Source organism: Thamnophis sirtalis, unplaced genomic scaffold, assembly GCF_051295495.1.
Source record: "Thamnophis sirtalis isolate CommonGarterSnake01/CBP01778 unplaced genomic scaffold, rThaSir2_p1.2 scaffold_2, whole genome shotgun sequence".
Lineage (NCBI taxonomy): Eukaryota > Metazoa > Chordata > Lepidosauria > Squamata > Natricidae > Thamnophis > Thamnophis sirtalis.
Window position 1 is genome coordinate 25246742 of NW_028261382.1, and position 22988 is coordinate 25269729.

General features: G+C 53.7%; 1 protein-coding gene across 2 annotated transcripts in view; it reads left to right on the forward strand.

Moving 5' to 3' along the window:
• Positions 1–1544: 1544 nt before the first annotated feature.
• RXRA (retinoid X receptor alpha) overlaps positions 1545–22988 on the forward strand; it is a 98141-nt gene continuing 76697 nt past the window's right edge. The window contains exon 1 of one of the 2 annotated variants that reach the window (XM_014066701.2): positions 1545–1930. In XM_014066701.2, the coding sequence (XP_013922176.1) occupies positions 1903–1930 (28 nt within the window). In that variant the 5' untranslated portion in view covers positions 1545–1902. The remainder of the gene's footprint in view (positions 1931–22988) is intronic. The other variant, XM_014066702.2, reaches the window with a different exon arrangement.

The following is a 22988-nucleotide window of genomic DNA, read 5'->3' on the forward strand; positions in this document are numbered from 1 at the left end:
AGGGCTCAGCAGTGGGGTCCCTTGTTGCTCTAATATGGGGTAGCTGAGGACTCCCCTGTGTTCTTTAACATCTATACCAATTGCTCCAAGAGGCTCATCTGCTGAGTTGGAGTGAGGTTTCATCACTGTCCTAATCATACCCTTTCTGTGTTGGGCTGGCAATGGCCCTTCCCAGATCAGGCTATCTGGTGACAGTCATACAAGGCCCAATTGTCCCATGCTTAGACCATTGCACCAGCCTCTAGATGGGGTGGCCCCTGAGGCATCCCAGAAGCTTGTCATCCTTTGGTGCTGAGGCTGTGGCTTTTGGGTCCAGTCCAAAGTGATCTTGGCTGTCTCTTAGGTACAAAGGCCTGGATGGTCGAATGGGAAAGCGGTCGCCCCCCACTTTGACCAGGCTGTCCCCACTTGACAGGAGGGCGGACCTCATGGCCATCGCGATGGGGGATCCCGAAGTTTCTCGCAGATGGTTGTATAAACGGGTCTCCTTCTTCCCCCGACTCCGTCTGCTCACACGAAGCGCTTGCTTGGCCGGCGGCCCCTTGGAGCAGTCCCGTTCCCGGCTTGCCAGCTCCATCGTCCCGCGTCTCCGTGGGCTTCTCCCGCCGAGCGAGGGTAGCGCCGCCGTCGAGGCCGCGCGCGTCCCCTCCACGAACCCAAAACGGGGGCCGCGCGCGCTGCTGGGCCCGCCCCCTCGCTGCTATTGGAGGGCCGTAGGAGAGGCGCCCCCCCCCGGCTCGGAGTAAGCGGGAGGAGGGAATAATGCTACGGCCTTCGGTCCATTCTGCCGGCAGCCAATGGTCGGCCGGGTCGGGCGCCCCTCCGGCTCAGCCTCTGTGTGGTTGAGCGCTCCCGTCCGGCCGCCCCTGCCCTGTTTGCGGAGGCGACACCAAGGCCAGCCTAGCTCGGATGCCTTCCCGGCACGGGGCTGCGAGCGGTCCGTGGGTTTTGCGCCGGGCGGCTGCCGACAATCTCAGCCCGGCTTCGCTTTACAGGCCAAAGCCGACCGAGAGCCGCCGCCAGACCGGGTCTCGGGCCGTTGGCCGGAGCAGTGCGGAGAGGGGGGAAGCGGTCGCCCCCCGGTGTCCCAGCACCCGCAGGGCTCCGGCAAGTCGGCTTCCTTCCGTGGAGGACCCGCCGCCCCCGCCCCTCGCCCATGGCGGGCAGGAAGGGTCCGGGACCCCCGCGGCTTCCACGCCGCTTCCCTCCCCCACCAAGCCTCCGTTCTCCGACTGGCACCCGAGGCCGATGCCCACCAGCCCACCCCGGAGACGTCCCAGCCGGTGTGGGAAAGCCAGTCCTCTGGACGCGCGGGGAGGACCGCCGAGAAACCCCGCCCGGGAACAACCCAGCGCCCCGCCCCGCCCCGTCGCCGTGGCCGGTCGGCCGTCGGACTCCCCCTTCGCCGGGCCCCTTTGCTCTGCGGCTCCTGGAGAGAGAGAGAGAGCGAACGAGCGGAGAGGGGCGGGCGCGCGCGCGCACTGGCTGGCTCCTCGCTCGCTCCCGGCCCGCCAGCGGGCGCGCGCGTAGGCACCGACACAAGTCCTGTACTTTAGTTACATTGTTGGGCGAGTTTTACCAACTCCATCCGCCGCGGCGTTGCGCACACCCCGCGGGACTGGCTCGGCTCGGCTCTGCCTCCGGTGGCGTTTCGAAAGGCGCAGCTGCCTGCGAGGAGGAGGCGAGGCCGGGAGCGAGGCTCCGGAGCCGCCGCGGCAGGAGGGGGGAGGAGAGTCCCGGCCCCCCATCCGCCAGCGCGACGCGGAGAGACGCGGAAGGGCCCTTCCAGCCGGCCGCCCCGGGATCCGCCTCCCTGCGCCTCTGGCTCGGCGGGCTCCGCAGCGGGGCCCTCCCGCCGCCGATCGCCACGCCGAGCCGCTGGGCATGAGTTAAACCACGGACATGGACACCAAACATTTCCTCCCGCTGGGTGAGTTGCTGCTTTTCCCTCCGGGCCGAGGAGGGCGGAATGGGAGCCCGCGCGCTGGGGGCGGCCACCCGGGCAGCGGCTGCCTCTGTTGCCTCTGGCTCGGGCCGGGGGGCGGCGACGGCGGCCAGTTGCACGGCCCCGAGCGTTTCTCTGCGCGGCTGGAAGCTTCGGCCGGGCGCCAGGCCTCCTCGCCGCGGTGCGGACTCAGTCCGAGTTGCCGGGAGCGGCGACAAGTCACGGGGGTCTGCAACTCCCGCCGGTGGCCGGCAAGGCGAGCCCGCGGGCGGGAGGCCGAAGTGACCCGAAGAGCCGGAGCTTCCTGGTCGCCCCTCTCGGTCTCCCGTTCTCGGCTGTAGCGGGCGACCTTTCAGTCCGGCCCGGCCGAGGGTCCTCCCGGGCGGTTCGAGAGGCTCCGCTTGGACTTTTGGGAGAGCCTCCCGGTCGCCCCTCGGCTCCCGGCCGCCGCCCTCCCCGCTCTGTTCCCGGGGCCTCGTGGAACTTCGCTGATCGCCTTTTCCCGAAGCCGGCCGGGAGTCCCGAGGCCCCGCGGGCTTCGGCGCCGCCTCCAAGCGCGCTCCTCGGGGGATGAGTGGGTCTTCCTCCGCGGGGCAGCGTGCCGGCCTCTCGGTGGGGGTCGGCGTTGAGAGGGGCGCTGGGGGAAAAGAGCGTTCCAGGCACACCCGCCGGGAAGGGGCCGCCGAGGCCAAAGCGCTTTCCGCTCGTCCGCGAACTCTGCCCCCAAAACCCGGGGCAGGAAGGCCGGAGCCTGGCCAGGCCCGGAGGCGGCTGGAGGTGTTGTTGACAATTGCGAGCATCAGCGGGCGTGTTGTTCCTGTGGTGGGTGTGAGGCAGAGGCTCTCCGGAGTTGGGGGGGGCGGCGGTTGGGGCTCAGCAGGCATGTAAACAACTCATTAGGTCGAAATCCCGTCCGCCGCTCCGGCTTTGTTGACTCTTCTCCGCCTTGAAAGCAAGAAGTGATTCCCGCGCAGAGCGAAAGGCGGTTTTATTGTGGAAATCCGCGATTCTGTCGCTGAAGCTCCACATAGAACGGTTGTGTTTGTTGTCCTAGTTTGTCAAGAGCTGATCGGCTAATCACAAACTCTGCGATTATAGGAGGATTCAGGCTGACATCCAAGCTGGAGAATTGGTTGAGTGAGAAAACCAATGGAGTCTGGAAAGCATATCGGGCAGAGGTGCCCCATGCCTGGGCTGACAGGTGCCACCCGAGAGGTGCCATTTGGGGCACTCTTTGACAGCCATGGAGGCGCCTTGTTGCATTGGCGCCTCTGATTCACAATCTCTGGGAGGCTGATGAGTCTCCTCCAGCCACTCAGGGTCCCCAGCCCACAACTGGCATCTGAGGGACCAGAGACCATCACAGAGGTGTGCATTTCTGATCCAGATGAGGCAAAAAGGAATTTGCCTGCTCGGTTGTGGAATTTCTCCTATGCAGATGTCCGAGGCCAGGGTCCGAGGCTGCAGAATTGTCCCTGGATGATGTTTTGTTGGGCAGAACATGGTAATTATATTTAGCTTTCATTAACGTAATTCTAATTAAGTGAGTTTGACTTTTCCCCCACTGGGCTGCCCTGCCACAGCTTGAGTGAGATTGGCCTCCCTGCTGTAAGGCCCTGACTATTGACTGATGGGCTGTGGTGTCCTGGAAGGATCAGGTACCTTGCAGCCATTGTTGTTGCCATTGTGTGAAGCTCCTCACTGGCTGCCCCAAAGGATGCTGGGTAGGGAGCATCTGCCTAGCTGGCTCTACTGCTCACATTAACCTGTGGGCGGTGGGGGGGGCGTTTTGCACCCTTTGCAAGCAGGACTGAGATTCTCCTTACTGAGGTCTGGGATTGTGCTGGAGGCAATTGGACTGGGCTGAAAGGTCCGGAGCAGGGAATGATCTGCCTCCATTCCTCCCTGCTGGACAGTTGGGCATCCAGATTCAGTGCTCTGCTTACGCAATGAATTACTGAAATGTTGATTCATCTGTCGATTTTTCTTTTTCAAACAGAAATTGATGCCGGTTAAACTTTTGTGGGTCTGTTTGTCTTGAACTCCAGCCAGCTGTGCTCCTTTCCCAAGGAGAGTCCAGCCTCCCAGCCAAGTTGGCTTCTTTGCACACAGTGCCAGGGCTCTTCTGCTCCCCCTCCCTCCCTCCCTCCCTTTTGTGCCAGGGCAGAATTGACCTGTTGGGAGAACTTGGGGCAGGGGTGACCCGTGTCATCATCCCATTGAGACCTCTGGTCAAGTCAATTGGCAGTGGTGAGGAAGGCTATTCAGCTTATTACCAGGGACCAGGCCTTCGGCTGAGTCCCATGGCAGAGTAGAGGGGGGGGGGGTTGTCCATGATGCTCCTGTAGGAAAAGCACTGGCGGCTGGACTTCATTCAGATGTTTGAGTTCCAGCCGCAGGGAAGGGAGAAAAATCATCTCCTGTGACTCGGGTTGGAGTGGATTCTGCCCAGGCCTGGCTTCACACAACCAGTGCGCCATGCCTGGCTGGGCTCCCCTCCAAGACCCGGCGGGCCTGTGTGGCTGGCAGTGATTGTGGCCGCTTCCAAGCTCCTCTAGGGGAGCCAGAAACTTGAGCAGGACAAATGGGGGGGGGGCGCACTGGAGTGAACTATCGGCCATTGGGGAGGGGGAGCGGGGAGGGGCCATCCTCCATTGCGGGGGGGAGGGGGAGTCCAGCGACGGACCCGCGCAGTTCTCTCCGGCTCCGTTGCGCCGCGCCGGTCACGGCTTCCCCAGAAGGCCAGGAAGGGGGCGGGGAAGGGAAGCGGAGGATCCGCGGCGACTTCGGGGACTGACGTGGCCTCAGCAGCCCGCCCGGCGGCTACTCGGCTCTGAAAGCGCCTTGTCTGCGGCGCCCTCGGGCAGCTCCCGGTCCGGCCGGAGGGCGCGGTAAAGACAAGGCTGGGGAGCCTCCCAAGAGCCGGAGCGGGTGGCGAGGGGTGGTGGCTACTTGTGGCGGCTGGCGACCGGAGGAGAAACTTGGCCCCTTTCAACGGGGGTGATTATTTTGGACGGCTCGGCTTCTTGCGCAGATCCGGCCTGCTTGGGTTCAGGATACGCGGGTGTGAACGCAGCCGCAGGCAGAGCTCTTGGGGTCAGCCAGGCGCAGGATCTGGCGGCTTCTGTACTGAAGGCATGCAGGAAGCCAGCCAAGATGGGAGCTCAGGAAGTTTCGTGTGTTGGGAAAATGCTGGCTCCTTGCAGTGTGTGAATGCAGCCGGGAGCCCTCTGGAGGCAGAGTGTGGGTGGGTGGGGGCCTCCCTCCCGCCCTTCACTTTTGGGGAGGGAGCACCAGAGGATGAGGAAGGAGCAGCAGCTGCAAGGATCTGGAGGAGGGGAGGGGTCTCTTTCCATCTTGTCCTTTCCCTTTCTCACTTAGCAGCTTCAGAGTTGGGCCTCCTGTGACCCAGAATGAAAGGGCTGCCAGGTCTCTTCTCCTGAGGAGAAACCTGTGACTTCTCCCCATTCTTCCTGGTACCTTTCAGACCATTTTATAGACTTTGAGTGTAAAGGCCAATTAAGGCCAAGCAGGCTTCAAAGGTCCAGGACCAGCCTGGATTTGACTCTGGCCTTCCATCTGTTCTCCATAGGACCTCCTAGCCTGGACAACTCAGAGACTCTCGCCAAAAGGAGCTAGCTAACTAACTAACTATGATGTGATGTGACATGATACAATATAATGTGATTTGTGTGCTGCTCATCTTGGTTAGAGGAGGCACTTTATACTTCTCATTTTAGGAACAGCTCATCTCCAAAGTGGTCTGGGGGTTTTCCTCACGGTCAGAAGTGCAACTCTCCTTTCAGCTCTCCTCCCATACTGCTAAGCCTAGGTGAGGTGAACTTTGTCTTTTAAAATGACAGGCAATTGGCTTTCCTTACGATGCTGTGTGGAATTACTCAGAATTCTTATTTGTGCATTTGCTGACATTTTCTATGGTGTATTATTCTACTCCTACAGGGGACATGAAGGAGCTACAATAAAACCTGCCCTTGGCTTCTTTCTCCTTTGTTAGGCTTGTCATTCTGTTCTTGCTTCCAGACCTCACTTTTTGTGTTGACTTGTCCAATTTCCACCCATTGTAATCAAAAGACTTAGTGGGCTGCAGTCACCTCAAACTACAACACGAAGAGTGCACTTCATAGCAAATCTGCCACCTTCAACGGAGGAGACGAAGGAGGTGGCTCTGTGGCCAAGTGTGGAGCTGAACACTCTCTTCATGGTGAAAGGGAGAACAGTCGGAGCCCTGGATTTCACATCAGATCTGTAGGCTGTGAGATGTACTAGCACTTGGTGTGACCTTCATTTCACCCCTCTGTTAATTGGCTTTTTTGGCAGTTGCTGGCTCAGAGTTAAGTGATTGTCCACTAAGACTCCCAGATCCCTCACAATCTCAACCGTTGAGCCAGGTAATACCTACTTTGTACCCGTGTATTTGGTTTTTTTGCCTAAGTGACCTTACTTTTCTCATCATTGAATTTCATTTTGTTAGCTATAGCCAGAGGTGGTACTCAGGTTCTGACCACTTCGGATAACCGGCAGTGGAAATTTTGAGTAATTCGGAGAACTGGCAAATGCCACCTCTGACTGGCCCCGCCCCCATCTATTCTCTGCCTCTTGAGTCCCAGCTGATTGGGAGGAAATGGAGATTTTGCAGTATCCTTCCCCAGCCACGCCCACCACGCCACACCCACAGAATCGGTAGTAAAAAAAAATGAAGCCCACCACAGGGCATATCCCAGTGTTGAAGTCTGTTAAGATCTTTCTATATCTTGAGTCTATCTTCAAAAGTGTTTGGCTATTCCTCCAGCTTAGTGTCATCTGCAAATTTGATCAGTTTCCCTTCTGTCCCCTCATCGAAATCATGTATGAAGATATTGAAGAACATTGGGCCTAAGATAGAACTCTGAGGTTCTGCTTGCTTCCATCCATGTAAATGTAGTTCCATTGAGGACTATACATTGAGGGCGGTTGTCAGCCAGTTGCAAATCCATCTGGTGGTGATGTTGTCTCTTCTATTTTTTTCTAGTTTACGAAGAAGTAGATTGTGGTTTACTTTGTCAAATGGCTTACTGAAGTCCAAGTACACTATGTTCACAGCATTTCGCTGGTCTATTAATTTAATCACTTTGTCAAAGAATGAAATAAGATTGGTCTGGCATGATCTGTCATTGACAAACCCATGTTGGTTTCTAGTAATAGCTTTGCTTGTTTCTAGGTGCGCACAGATCCCTTGCTTGATTATCTTTTCCAGGATTTTCTCAGGAATTGATGTCAGGCTGATTGATCTGTAGTTTCCTTGGTCCATTTTTTTCTTCCTTCTTTGAGGATTGGAACAGTCAGCTGTTTTCCACTCCTCTGGTAGTTCCCTGGTGCTCCAGGATATTTGAAAGATACAGTTCAGCAGTTCCGAGATCACATCTGTCAACTCCTTCAGTACCCTGGGATATAATTCATCTGGTTCTGGTGATTGCTTAGAACGGGCAGGTGTTGACTTACCACTTTCTTGTCTATTTTGATTTATATTCCTAATCTGCCTTTTACGGTACTGATTTTGTTAGGTTTCCCTTTTGTGTAAAGGCAGATGTAAAAAATAAATTAAGCAGTTCCACTTTCTGCCTGCTGCCCATCAGCTCCTTGCTATCTTCTCCCATTAGTAGATGGATTGTTTCCTTGACTTTTTTCTTGGTTTTTACATATTGAAAGAAACTTTCATTATTGTTATTATTGTTGAAATTTGTTGCAAGTCTTAATTCATTCTTTTTTTAAAAGTCATTCTGAGCCTTAGATTTCCTGACTTCATCTTTGTAGATTTGGGCTATTTATTGGTATTCTGCCTGCCTTATGTATCCCTCTTTCAAATTTTAATACTTTATAAAGTACCACTTTATAAAACCCTAATAAGACCATGCCTAGAATACTGCAACCAATTTTGGTCTCCATACTACAAAAAAGATGTTGAAACCTTGGAAAAAGTTCAGAGAAGAGCAACTAAGATGATCAAAGGCCTGGAGGCTAAAACATATGAAGAACGGCTTGGTCTGGCTAGTTTAAAAAAAAGAAGAATTAGGGGTAACATGATAGCAGTATTCCAGTATTTGAGGGGCTTCCACAAAGAAGGGGGATGTCAAATTATTCTCCAAAGCACCTGAGGGCAGGACAAGAAACAATGGATGGAAACTAATCAAAGAGAGAAGCAATATGGAAGTAAGGAGAAACTTCCTAACAGTGAGGACAATTAACCAGTTTGCCACCAGATATCATGGGAGCTCCATCACTGGAGGTTTTTAAGAAGAGACTGGACAGTCACTTATCTGAAATAGTGCTTGAGCAGGAGGCTAGACTAAAAGACCTCCAAGGTCCCTTCCAGCTCTCTTATCTTCACTTCTTCTGTTTCTTTTGAACAATTTAAATCCCTCGAGCTGTAGAATGATCGGCAGGGTCCTTCCTGCCCTTCTATCCTCTGGTTAGGTAGGAAGTCCTTTGCTTCTAGCCGTGTCCCACTCATTTCTTTCTCCGCTGTTTCTGTTCACCTTGTTCTTGCCCACTGTGTCCTTGATGTTTAAATGGAGAACTTTTGAAAGACTCCTCAGCTTTGCCCAGAGACGGAGGGCTCTCTTGGGAGACTGAAGCCATGGAGGCTGGCCTGGTACTCTGGATAGGGGCTCCGGCCTCTCTGATGCCATCTGACCCTGGGAGCTTGTGGGAGCATTGCAGAAACGATGGGCTTGGTTTGAGAGGAAGCACACATGGCCACTGTCTCCCTCCTCTGTGCTCCAGGAAAAAAAAGGGGGGGCCCTGCGAGAATTTTCTCCCTCTCCTCCCTGCAATCCTGCATAAAAATGGAACTGCTGTTAGTCAGTGTGGCATGGGGAAGGAGAGGGAGGATCCAAGGACTTTCCTGTCTCCTTGCCGGCTCTGATTTTGCTCCAGCTGCTTGAAGGCTGTTTGATGCTGCAGGAGACACAGTCATCCTTTGCCAGTCCCCCACCCCCCCGCTTAGCATTGTGGTGCCAGGCACATCTGGCAGAAGTAGCAGCTGCGGTGGTTGTCTGTGGTTGCTGAGATGCCCCTAGACTTTCCTCCCCTGTGCTCCATGTACAGAGATGATGCCTGCTTCTTCCTTGGGGTGTGAGCCTGATGTGCGAGAGATGGGCACTTGGACAGGTTGTTGGCAGGGGTACCTTGTTTTAAAACGACCAGATATTAATATATCATGCTACCTGGTGTGCTGCGTGTGCGGGGGTGGGGGTCAATGCTGGTTTCCTCCTTTCCACCTTTCATGCGGGTTGTGCTCTGCCAACTGGTGCCACCCTGGTTGGTTTTTTTTTCTTTTTCCTTTTTAATGGATCCCGCTTGTCTCCCACCCAGTAACTCCATCTTTGGTCGAGGAAGTTGCAGCTCAGAATCTGGTGGTGAAATTTGATGGGTGCCGTGGGGCCGAGGACGATGGTCATGTTTACAGACCTCTCTCTTTGTTCACAGACTTTTCTGGGTGGCCACCAGGACTAGTCTCAGCGGTTCCACCACAAAACCGCGGTAGACTAAAGCGCGCTCGACAAAAGCGCGTAACTGACGTCATCACAGCGCGACGAAAACATCACGCTGTGAGCGGTAAACTTAAAATTAAAGCGAAAACCTTACCCTAACCCCCCCAAACCTAACCCTAAACCTAACCCTTAACCTAACCCTAAACCTAACCCTAAACCTAACCCTTAACCTAACGCTAAACCTAACCCTAACTCTTAACGTAACCCTAACCCTAACCCTTAACCTAACCCTAACCCTAACCCTTACCTTTACGTGAATCGGCTTGCTTTAAAATCGCTTTTTAAAATCTCTGCGGTCGTATTTGTTGCGCTGCTGATGACGTCAGGTATGCGCTTTAATCGGGCGCGCTTTAGTGGACCGCGGTTTTGTCGTGCCACGGTCTCAGCAGAGGTACAACCAGGGGGCTGAGCTTGTGAGGCTCCATGGGGCCCTTGTTGCCCCCTCTTTCCCTAGAATAATTAGAACCTTTTCAACTTTCAGGGGTTGAAGCTTGAGGTGGCTTGGTGGGCAGAAGCAGTGAAGTCCTCGGGATGAGGGAGGCGGGGAGGTTATTCCCTTGAAGAGGCTTGGAGTGGAGCTCTTTCCTTCCCTCCACCTGGGCCAGGAGGACCCACCAGCTGTTACTTTTCCTAGCCCCTTCTTCCCAGCTTGAAGAAGACTTATTGGGGTCTCAAGGGTGTGTGTGTGTGTGTGTGTGTGTCTTTCCCTGCCTTTGTGAGGGAGGAGGGAGGTTGTGGCCTTTCATCCACTGGGCTGAAACCCCCTTGTGCCTCACACTCCTTGGAAAGCTGGGCAGGTGGTCTCAGAACTCCAATGCCCCCCACTCTGCTCCTGTTTTTCTCCACTGGGTGAAATGGAGGATTTGGAGAGTCAAAAGGTTATGGAGATGAGCCAACCTGAAGGGATCTCCAGCAGAAAGCCCCCCCCCCCAAGGCCCACCACGACAGGAGCACCTAACCCAAAGTGAGCTTGCAGAGAGAAGGCCCTGCTGAGGATGGAGAGCAAGGGTCTCTGGGTCCAGCGGCTTCAGCTTCTGTGTCCCCAGGAGCTGCCTCTTAAGGGTTCCACCACAAAACCGCGATGTCCTTATCCGCGCCGACATAAGTGCGGAGGCAAATCCGCGGCGTCCGAAGCGCTAAGAAAAAAACGACCCTACCGCCGCGACAACAGCGCGGTGACAGAAGGGCGTTCTACATGCTTCGTTCTTTGCCTCCAAAGGTAGCCCTCCTCCTCCAGCTGACAGCGGGCACGGGGCAAAGCGGGCTGCCCAGCAGCAGCAGCCCGCGGGAAGGGTCCAGCTCAGCCGCGGGGGGCAGCAGGAAGCGGAGGAGGACGAGGCAGCGGCGGCGGCTGAGGCTCTCCCGAGCCGGCGAAGCGGGCTTGCCCGGCGGAGGCAGGCTGCCCTCTTCTTCCTCAACAACATCTCCTTGGACGGGCGGCCTCCGCCGCCGGCGCCTCCCCCGGAGGAAGAGGCAGGGCGGGCGGCGGCGGTGGCTGAGGCTCTCCTGGGGCCGGCGAAGCAGGTTGCCTGGTGGCGGCGGCCGCCCATCTAAGGAGATGTTGTTGAGGAAGAAGAGGGCGGCCTGCCTCTGCCAGGCAAGCCCGCTTTGCCGGCCCCGGGAGAGCCTCAGCCGCCACCGCTGCTGCGTCCTCCTCCGCCGCCAGCCTCGGCGGCCCTGCTCGGGCCCCCCGCGGGCTTCCTGCTGCCCCCCGTGGCTGTGCTGGACCCTTCCCGTGGGCTGCTGCTGCTGGGCAGCCCGCTTTGCCCCGTGCCCGCTGCCGCTGTCAGCTGGAGGAGGAGGGCTACCTTTGGAGGCAAAGAACGAAGTATGTAGAACGCCCTTCTGTCGCCGCGCTGTTGTCCCCGCGGTGATGACGCGCGATGATGACGTCGCGACTTTAGTGACGCGATTTAATCTCCGCTATTTTGCGTAGCGCGGTTTTGTCGTGCCACGCCTCTTAAGGTCATAAGCACTGGGTTCTATTGGCGGGTACTGTCAAGCTTGCTCATGAGGGCCAGAAGCATGCCTTCTCTTTTAAACAACAATGACAGCATGAAGTTCTCCGAAGCTGAATTTCCTGCTCTGCAGCTTTTTCAGTCCTCTGGATGACCTCCTTGGCCAAACCTCCTGGGAAGAGACATCACTTGCCTAAAATGACAGGGTTGCTGGCCAATGAAGCCAGGCAGGAGCCTGATGTGGCCAGGAAGAGGAGGAGAGGCTTTCCTTGGGCTAAAGGAAAGAGCCGAGGTGGCGCAGTGGTTAGGGTGCAGTACTGCAAGCCACTTCAGCTGACTGTTATCTGCAGTTCAGCGGTTCTAATCTCACCGGCTCAAGGTTGACTCAGCCTTCCATCCTTCCGAGGTGGGTGAAATGAGGACCCAGACTGTGGGGGCGATATGCTGACTCTGTAAACCGCTTAGAGAGAGCTGAAAGCCCTATGAAGCGGTATATAAGTCTAACTGCTAAACTTGCTCGCTTGGAACCCGGAAATGCCTCTTTCTGCCTGGGACAGCTGTGAGCCATGTGGAGCCTAGAGGGAATCCCTTCCATTGCAGCTGGGTTTTCCCTGCTTTGAACCCTTCTTCAGGCCATCTGCAGCTGGACAGCTCTGCTCAGGAGCCCTTATCGCCCCCCTCCCTCATTGGGGATGGGGAAAGGGAGGGTTTGGAGGGGAGGGAGAATGAAGGCATCCTCAGGAAGCTGCCCTCTCCCTTCCTTTGCTTCAAGAGGAGACCCTTCCCCCCCTTGTCCAAGGAAAGCCCCTGAGGTAGGAACAGGATGGGTTGGTGCTTCCCAACAGGCAAAGCACATGGATCATTGGCCTCAATGAGGAAAATGGCCGGGCCCTTGGCTGGCGTGGGCAGTGCAGGCATCCTGGATCAGTTCAAAGACCTCAAGCCTTCCCTCAGCCCAGAAGACCCTGCCTTGACCCGGGGAGGAATGTCTGCTGCTGGGTTGGGGTCTCTGGGATTCTTCAGCCGTGGGGACCTGGACCAGTCTTAGCAGGGGTGAACAAACCCCAACTCACGAGTCGTTTGTTCAGGCACAGTTTACTCTATGTCGGCTTCAGTTATGGCAATCAACCCTTCATAGTTCCACTCCCCCTGCCTCCTTGTCCTTCGTCTTCCTCATTGGAGACCCGTAGCTTCTCGGGAGCCTTTTGCCCCTGGCTGTCCTGAGGCAGGGTGTGCCGGAGAGGCTAGGAGATCTAAGTGGCATATCCCCTGTGGCACTGCTCCCTTCCAATTCTGGAAGGCAACAAGGGCAAAGCTGTCCTAGAAAGGGAGGGGGATATACCCTCCAATGCATTTGCAGCAGCTGCAGGATATTTTCCTGAGCGGGATTGAAACTTGATGGAAGGATTCGTCTCTGGATCCCATCAAACACCCGTAGTCTCTTTTTCCATAGGTGGCACCCAGGATGGTCCCTTGTGGGGAATCCTTTGATGGGCTATGAATTCAAAGCATAAGCAGATCATTTGCTCTTCCCTTGGGAAAGACGGAGTGGGGCATTGACTGACCCATATCTGTATGTGGATCAGTTAAGACTTCAGAGTGGGGTGTGAATCTGTGTGTTTGTGTGGAGGGCCTGGTTAGCTCTGGCTTTCCTATTCACAGGGGGCGTTAGACACAGGGGCCTCCAAGCTGGCTCCAGGCTAGAAACTCCCTATCCACCTCCTGGGTTACCCAGGCCTGGTGGGCAGCTCCATGTCCTGAACAGCTTTGTCTAGTGTGAAGGCAATGCCGCAGCGGGGGGAGCATCAATGCCAGGTGTGCAGGCCTTTCAGAGGGTTGTTTGGGGTTCTCCTAGGGTGGGGTGGGGAGGGTGGGATACTTCCTTTCTGCAAAGAGAAGGGAGGCCCTACTAGTTGGAGAGTCACTCATTTAGTTGGCTTGGAGGCCAAAGCAGGGCTAGAACTCAGAGCTCAATTGCTACACCTGACTGACTCCTTTAAACATTTCTTGATGTCCAACTATAATCTCAACCACCATCTCCATCCCTGTAATGAAAACCCATCCATTCTTGTCCTATCTTTGGAAGAACTATGAATAATTTGGCTCCATTTCCCCATAAGCCTGGAGGACTTCAACTCCCAGAATTCCCCAGTCAGCTTTGCTTGAAGTTGAGGTGCTCCAGGCTCAAAGTTGCCAAGGTTGGAAGCCTTGCTCCAGAGGAGAGATGTGGGAGCTATGGAAAGGAGCCTTTGAGGGCAGGGCCCTCTGCTGTGACCGTGGGCTGTAGAAGAGGCCGGGGCTCCCCTTATGGACAGTGCTGCTGTCCGGGGCCAGAAAATAGCAAGATAAACCAACCCTCTTTGCAATGTAGAGCCTCTCCATTCAGGAGCAGCATATAAACAGGGGACACATATCACATGTTTGGCTAGTCTGAACCGTTGCAAAAGGCAGCAGTGTTACATGTGTGGTCTTTTATTTAAATATCTAATGCTCTTTATTTGACTGGCTGGGGAATTTGGGGAGTTGAAGTCCCCCAGGCTTAAAGTTGCCAAGGTTGGAGACCCCTGCCCTAAAGGACAGCTGTTCATCAATTCCTTCTGCAGACTAAACACATCCAGCTGTTCTTTAAAAGTTCTTGATCATTTTTCTCCTAAAATCGGGTGCCCAGAACTGGATGCAACTTTCTAGCCGTGAGCTGACCAGGGCAGAGTAGAGAGAAACAAGAATGTTCCTCAGAATAGTAATTCGGTTGGTGTATCCTAGAAAATTGCATCTGCACTGCCTCCCGTCCAACCAAACGCCCAGCCAGATGGGTGGGATTCTTCTCAAGGTACCAAATCCAGTAGGATTTTCCCCCTTTTACACCTATGCCTTTGTTTTCTCTCACACTGAGGTGGGACCCTTGAATAGGCCCCCACTAAAGTTCCTTTTCCTGGTTTGTGCTCCATCTTGTCAAGACACCGAATCGTAAGATGCTGGGATTTGTGACACAGGGGACGTTCAAGGGACTCTTTGACTTTCCAGTCTCCTGGCCTTGAGGACAAGTTTGAGGTGATGCAAGGAGTAGCTTTGCAATGCTGATAAGAACATCAGCTGTGGGTTCGGTTGCATAGGAAGAGCCAGATGCAGAGAAAGCAAGTCAGGCAGCCTGGAGGAGGCTTTCTGGCTCTCCAAGCGTTGCCCAGGAACTGAATGGAGAGCTTGGAAGAGGATCAGCTCGGCTGGGTAGCAAGAGCCCAGCGTGGCTTCTGGAGATGGGGTCTGGGGTAGGCAAAGCTAGCAGTCAGTGGGCCTCAGGCTGAAGCCCCTTCCCACCCTCTTAAGTGCAGCTTTGCCGCTGCTTATCCAGCACCTCTCACCGGCCTTCCCAGGCCCAGTTGCCCTCCAGTGGCTTCTCCTCCAGACTCAGCTAAATTGGGGGGAGGCTTTATAGCCCTTTGTGCAGGTGGCTCTTTTTCCACCTGTGAGATTTTTACTGGATGAAAGTGACAAACTCTGATGACGTCACCTGCGAATATCTGATGCAAGTACACGATTTCGGCATCGCAGGATGATTGATGGATATGGGTATGGTCATCATTTTGGCATCGTCGTGGCTTGCCCTGGAGGGAAGCGGTTCCTTCAGTGGCCTTGCCCATGGGGGGGCCATCAAGCCCACATTTTGAGGGTGGATTCCAGGTTTGGTTTTGAAAGGCAGGTTTGCCCGATGTTGCCCCGACTGCAGCAGGAAAGGGCTCCATAGGTTAATCCAGGCTGGGTTGCTGGAAGTGCTCTGGTGCCCTTTGGACGGCCCGTTTCCCTCCCCCCCTCCATGTTTGTTCCCATGTCCCTCGCCTGGGCTGCTGTGTTCTTGTCTCAGCTGCTGACGGCTGATCTTGGTGTGCCAGAAGTTGCCTTGTCGCTGTGCCCCACCCAGGAGATTCCCAGCTGCCTTGCAGAGATGTCCGGGGACCTGTTTTAAGCACCAGATCAGATGCTTGTCTGCAAAAGGACACTGCAGCATTCCAAGACACTGATGCGTGTCGGACTCCCAGGCTGGGTGCAAACAGGCCCATCTCTCTCAGCAGTTGATGTGTTGCTCTGCGTGCAGCAAGGAAGGTGGTGGTGGTGGGCAGGGCAGAGCCGAGCGGGAGTGCTCGCCCGAGAAGGCTGCGGAAGAGGAAAGAGGATGGGCATCTCCAGGATAATCCCCAGTGTTTTGAGAAGCCTTATTTAGACTTTGCGTGACAAGTACTCGGCCTGCTTTCAGGAGAGGCATGGATTAAGGCTTGCCTTCTGACTTCCAGCGGAGAATTCTAAATGTGCTATCCTAGTTTTATTGCGGCTGGTGCAGCCTCAAAGGGGATACAGAGCCAATGTATGTTTCTGTGCCTCATGAAACCTGGAAAGAGCCATTCATCCAATTCAAATGGAAGCTTTTATTGCAAATGCACTTCAGGGCTTGTATCTCCCTGCCAAAGAGGCCATTTGAACCAGAAACCCCAGTTCTCAGCAACATTTCCAGTTAATTCAAGTGAATCTTGAATAGAATAGACCTAGAAGGGACCTTAGAAGCCGTTCCACTGGTTGATTGTCCTCAGGGTCAGGAAGTTTCTCCTTAATTCCAGAATCTGGGGAGGAGGTGGATGCTCTGCGTGGCAAAAGACTTTCAGAACAGAATAAGAGAGGTGAAAGGGATCTTGGAGGTCTTCTAGTCCAGCCCCCTGTTCAAACAAGAGACCCTTTACCATTCCAGATATGGCTGTCCAGTCTCTTCTTAAAAACCTTCCATGATGGAGGTTTCTTCCTCCAATCCAATGACCCGAGTGGGGATGGCAGAGATTTTGGCCGAGGGAAAACTCCTGGCCTCTTGCTTCTACAAAGCAAGAAGACTTGTGTTTTGCCAACATGTTAAAACAGTTGCTCTTCTGTCCTCATGTTCTGCCAGGAGAACCAGCTGCCTTGCTGGCCTTTTGCTTTTGTCCTCCCCAAGCCGGACTGGGGGTTCTGGCCAGCCCTCCTGGTGGCATCTAACCTAGGTTTCTTGGATGTGGGAATTCCAGGTTGAGTTTCCATTTGTGCAGCATCTCTTTGCCCAACGGGGCCTTTCTGCTTTGGGCTGTAGCACGAGGGCATCTAGAATCAGCAGAGGGCTCTGTAGATATACAAGAAGGTCCATCCAGTCCCCCCTTAGGCACAAAGCCCCCTGGGTGACCTGGGGACAGTCCCCTCTCTTGGCCCTGAGAAGAAGGAACCAGCAACCCCCTCCTGGAAATCCTGGGGGAGAAAACGGCAGGGACCAGTGCAGGCAAGTTGCCAGGAGTCAAAAACTGAACAACTTGGAAGTGTGGGATCCATGGGCTGTTTTCTTCTATTGTGCATCTGGTGCGCTGTGTGTCTTTGCATTGCCTTTTAAGTGTGCAGATGGCACTTTTCCAGCATGAACTTAGGACCTTGGGAGTCTTGCAAAAGGTGTTGCTTTGGATTTTGAGCCCCAGATTTTGACGTCTGACCCAGGGTCCCGAATTAGGTAGGTTCCCGACAGAAGGGCGTTTCACTACAAGGCAGTGGTGGACGGGCTCCTTAAAAGCAAGGAAGGCATTCACTCCCACGCACAGAGTCACGCCAGGGAGATCAGCTTACTTAACTTTTCAGAGGACTAATTAGTTCCTTGGCAAAGTGCTTGGAGAGCAAGCACTAATTAATTGGCATTATTTATGATCGCTCCCTTGGGGCCGTGATCTTCAGGACCTCTGCTTCGGAAAGATATTTGTGCTGCACAAAGCAGCTCCCTCCCTCCCTCCCGGCGGCTTCCTCCAGCCTCCCAGCAACCTTCTGGAGGAGCTGCCTACCTCAAGACCACTGAGAGGCAGCCTGCTTATCCAGGGATTGGAAGGGAATCTCTCTGCATCCTCTCTGTGGCCCATTCACTTGCAACAGTCTGTTGGGAGGGTGGAGGGGGCTCAAGGGAGCAGAGGAGAGATCTTGTGACAGGGCGGTTAACCTTTGGTCCGGGTACTCCAAAAGGGGTGGGAGAGGGGTGTGAGGCATAGGCCGGCAGCCTCCAAGGCCTCTTGGCTCTCCCGCCAGGCCTGCCTCCCTGGCAGGGTCGTCCTGAGTCAACAGCGGTGCAGCCCGGGGAAGCTGCAGGCCTTGTGCCCTGTGCCTCCTGCCACCTGAGGAGCAGTGGGGCGGGAGGGAGAGGAGGGAGAGCCAGGGCCTCCAGAGGAGGAAGAACTTGCAAGATTTTGCTACCTGTTGCTGGGCAGAGGATGCCCTAACACAGGGGGGTCAAACTTGAGGCCGGCCTGGAAAAAGCAAAGGAGTTGGCCATGGGGCCTCTGCTAGCAAAAACGTACCCCGCTCTGGGCCTAGATGACCTCCTGCAGCACCCTTCCAATCAAAAGGGGGCAAGCATTTTGGCAGGCAGGGTGCTGCAGGAAGGCATCTGCTCCGTCTCCTCCTCCCTGCCCCCCCTCCCCCCGGCTGGTCCGCAGAGGACAACTACAATGCTGATCCGGCCTTCCAAGAAGCTCAGTTTGACACCCCTAACAGAAAAGATGCCGTTTCTACAACCAAGAGGAGAATGTAATAGGTCAACTGTGGTGGGCTGTCATTACAACTTGGATTCTTGCACATTTATGTTGGACATCAGTAAGGGCACCATTGTTATCAGTAAAGGGTATCAGTAAGAGTTACTGCAGGGTACCATCCGCCAATTGCTGGAGTGATAAGCAGCACCAACTTCTGGGGCCTGATGTTAGCTCACATCGGTTGCCCCCTTTCCTTGGCAGCCTTGCCCAAGACATCGGTCGTTGCAGGTTGGACTCTAAACCGAGTAGACGCAGTGGAAACAAAGTCCGGCCGTTTGCAGTTTGCTCTGGAAAATGATCCATCAGGTCAAGATTGGAGCTGATGCTCAGAGGGAGGCAGAGGATCGAGTTCCCTGGAGATGCCTGTTGACCCTCCAATGACCTGATAAGGGCGAATGGCCTGGAATCCTGGTCTGTGTGGACCAAGCCCCCCCCAGATAAGCCAGTTTTGATTAAGCCTTAGTCTAATTTGCCAACCTTGAGTTGAGCAAAATTGCAAGATGAGTTTGCAGATACAGATTAACAGAGTTAAAAAGACCTTGTAAGTCATCTACTCCAACCATTTTTGTCAGATGGCAGTCCAGTCTCTTGAAAGCTTCCAGGGATGAAGCTCCCACAACTTCTGAATGCAACTTCTGTTCCTGGGTTGATTGTTTTACTGTCAGAAAATCTCTCCTTATTTCCAGGCTGAATCTCTCCTTGATCAGTTTCAGATGTGGCCTTCCTAAGGCTTTATAGAGTGGTAGTAGAACCTCCCTTGATCTTGATTGTATCGCTCTGTCAGTTCAGTTTAGGATTGCATTGGCTTTTTGGCTGCCGCTGCTCACTGTTTTCAGGTCCTTGCTCAAGAAAACCATTTGAAGAGATTCCAGGAGGCTCTTTTGGGAACTGCTACTAGTCCCTTGGGAAGGTGGGGACTCCCGGAGTGAAGCCTGACTCCTGGGGACTCCTCAATAGGTGTGGGGAGCCATTTAGCCGGCCATTGCCTTTTCTGAGTTTGACTGATCCTCTTCCCCAACAGCCTTTGAGCTTAATTTCCCTAAATTCTACACAGTGAAATTAGGGTGTGTGATGCTTTTCCTTAAGAAATTTGTCTAGTTTTATGCTGTGGTTGGTTGTGATTTGATGGCATGAAACAGTTTAATAAAGAAACAAGTTGCTGAAGTTGAAATGCTGAGATAAATGTGGATGTCTGGAAAGGAAAATGTCTGTTGAAAGATTTCTGCCAACTGTTTCCTGGGAACAGCGCTCTTATTCTCTCTGGTTAAGGCTCTAAGCAACTTATGGGGGAAATCTCTGCTTTTTAGCCTGTTCACATATAGTCGTCACAAACTGGGTCAGGCGGCAATCTCTGGATTGTGCAATTGTAGCCAGTTGGATTTATTTGGATGGATGTGAAGAGCCAGGGACTGTGTGGTTGAATGCTTGCCAGACAATTAAACCCCAAAGGCTGGTCTTGTTGAGGGAAGAATTTCCTTGACCCTTCCATACATTTGGCTCCATCTTTCCCTCTGCCCTCCTCCCTCCTGGGTGGGCCCTCTGCAGCCAGGGAACAAACAGCCCAGGCTCTCTTGAGCCACTGATGGGCTGGGTTGCTCCCTAGGGAAGAGCTGCCCTTCCCAGACCCTCTTCTCATCCCAGCCTCTGAGCTGAGCTGACCACTTGGACCTGGCCAGTTTGGTCATGTTTTTCGGGTGTCTCCCCTTGTTTAGGTTATCCTGTCTACTATCTCTAGGCAGACGGGGGGCTCCCACCGGCAGCTGGAAAGGTGGTCCCGCTCCTGCTCAGGACCCTCCTGGCTCCCTCCTTGCCCCTCTTCCTCCAGAGGTCCTCTGCTGCCCCACCCCAGCAATAAGATCATCTACCGTATTTTTCGGAGTATAAGTCGCACCTTTTTTCCTCAAAAAAAGAGGCTGAAAATCTGGGTGCGTCTTATACATCGAATACAGCATTTTTTGCCTCCCGAAGCCCCGCCCCTTCACCAAAATGGCCGTGCATATCCTTATGGAGACTTTCAGAGAGCCCCTGGGCGCTGGGGAGGGCAGAAATGAGCAAAAAATGGGCCATTTTTGTCCCCCCCCCAGTCCTCAGCAGCATTCTATAAGCCTCCATGCAATTTTTTGACAAAGAATGGGCCCATTTTCACAAAAAATGAGCTGTTTTTTGCTCGTTTTTGCCCCCCACCCCCTCTGCAAGTCCCCCAAAGGCTATTCATGCCTCTTTTTTTGAAAAAAATGGCCCGTTTTCGTGAAAAATGGGCTGTTTTGGGGAGGTTTGCAGAGTGCAAATACTTTTTTCCCCTTTTGGAAAGTTCTTTAACTGATTGATGAGAATTAGATTGATCAAGTGCTGTGCCAGCAGAAACAAAGTCTTAGATGCTGCAGATTGTCAGCGATTTCCTTCTCCAGCACAAGGATAAATACACCTGGAAACAGCTACCTGCCTACCTACTCTCTCTCTCCCTACCTACCTACTGGATTTCTCTCTCTCTCGATTTCTCTCTTGATCCCTATACCTACCAACCTACCTACTCTTTCTCCCTCTCCCTACCTATCTACTGTATTTCTCTTTATCTCTTTCTATTTCTCTCTCTTTATCCCTCTACCTACTTACCTACCTACCTACAAACACTCTCTCCCTCCCTCCCTACCTATTGTATTTCTCTATCTGTCTCTATTTCTCTCTCTCTATCCCTTTATCTACCTAACTACCTAACTACTCACTCTCTCTCCCTACCTACCTACCTACTGTACTTCTCTCTCTTTCTCTCCCTCTATCCCTCTATCTACCTTCCTACTTTTAAAAAAACAAACAAACCTTGGTTCGTCTTATACTCCGGTGCGTCTTATACTCCAGAAAATATGGTATGTGGCACAGTGGTTAGAGTGCAGTACTGCAGACTCCTGCTGCTGCCTGCAGGCTGCCTGCAATTTGGCAGATCAAATCTCCCCAGGCTCAAGGTTGACTTGCCCTTCCTTCCTTCTGAGTGAGGATAAAATGGGGACCCAGATTGTTGGGGGCCAGAGGCTGGCTCTGTAAACTGCTTAAAGAGGACTGTAAAAAGGACTGTGAAGTGGCATATAAGTCTAAGTGTTATTGCTATTGCTAGTAGCATAAATCTGAGGGGCTTCTGGGGGGCAGCAAAGAGACCCAGAGGCACCTCACTTTTTGCTGCCACCTAATGGACATCTGGACTGTTGCAGCCCAGATCTGGTACCCCAGAAGAAAAGGAAGGTAGAAGACAGAAAAGGAAGCTCTTCCCTGGCCCTGCTTGCCTTGGTGACCGACCCTGACACACAACATTACTAGTTTTTTTTGCTAAATCGGTTCAGTCATTGTGAATCTGCAGGACGTCTGTGGGCTTGTAAGTCCCCCACATTCCTGTTTTTTCCACAGAGTTGCAAACTGCATTGGCCCCCAGTTCAATTTTGAGGATCCTGGTAGGGCTGAGCTTGTTTGCAGAGACGCTGGGGTAGCAGAAATGCCTCTGGAAGAAGAGGGGCCAGGGGGGAGCCAGGAGTGGGATCCCCTTGCCTGCTGCTGTGTGTATGCGGGGGAGCCCCCTATCTGTCAGTGCTGCTTAATTAGTCAGCTCCAACTCCCTCTGCCGAGGGGGATGACAAGCTCCAGGATGGGAGGCCAAGATAACCTGTGTTGGAGCAGCCAGGAATTCACCCTTCTTATCAGGGCAGGCTGACCATTTTCAGTCAAAACAGACCCTTGATAAGAGGGGCCCTTTCAGTAACAGAGCAGGAGGGAGATGTTGCTTGCAGGGCAGCGGTGGCGCCTGGTGAAAATGGGGGCGAGTGTAAGGGTGTAGGACAGAGTTGGCGTTCAAGCATGGAGCTTCACACTTTCCAAGCAAAGTTTGCAAACCATCATTTGTACATTCGTAATTTGCTACACTCAAACAAACCATAATCTATTTTAAGATGATGGCCTGGGTCACATAGCCAAGCTCTCAGAACACACGCAACTATGAAACGTCCAGTTCTGTCTTGCTCCAATTGGCGGCGTGATAACAAGCATGATTGTCAGTTGTGTGAATGGTCACGATTGATAGGTTGCTTTCTAAAAACCCTGGGACCCTGTTAGAAAGACAGGATCAGGATATGCAGTCCACCCCTTTTCTAAGTAGCCCCTGACCTGGGCATGTCAGACCCGTCCTGTGGATTCCCTGTTTTCTGGCAGGGGGTTGCCACCCACCTTCTCCCCTCTCCAACTGTCTGACACATTGATTCTGATCTTGGGGCTCCTGCTCTCTGTTTGTAGATGTGGTTGTCTGAGCTAAGGGAATAAGAAGGTCAGTCTAGAGCAGGGCTCTCCAACCTTGGCAAGTTTAAGCCTGGAGGACTTCAATTCCCAGAATTCCCCAGCCAGGCTCAAAGTTGCCAAGGTTGGAGAGCCCTGCTCCAGAGGAGAGACGTGGGAGCTTTTGATAGGAGCCTTTGGAGGGGCCTTTGAGGGCAGGGACCCTCCAGCTGGGCCCTCCGCTGTGATCGTGGGCTGCTCATAAGACGAGTAGGCTGGGGCTCCCCTTATGGACGGTCCTGCTGCCTTGTGCCAGAAAATGGCAAGATAAATCAACCCTCTTAGCAACGTAGAGCCTCTCCATTCAGGAGCAGCGCATAAACAGGGGACACATATCTCACGTTTGGCTAGTCTGAACTGTTGCAAAAGGCAGCAGTGTTACATGTGTGGTCTTTTATTTAAATATCTAATGTTCTTTATATGACTAAATTCCCATTCCTAGCATCAGGCTAACAGCAAATTAGTACCATTGCATCACATGGGATTACAGTTTACATCCCCAAATCTTAACTCTCTTCTGCTTTCTCTCCATACCACCATTCGCAGAGTTGTCCTGCCAGGTGAATCCACTCACATCATCCCCGGCTAGAGGAAGAGCCAGCTTGGTTGGGGATGCTGTTCTCTGGATTCAATTCAGCCAGTACGAACCTCC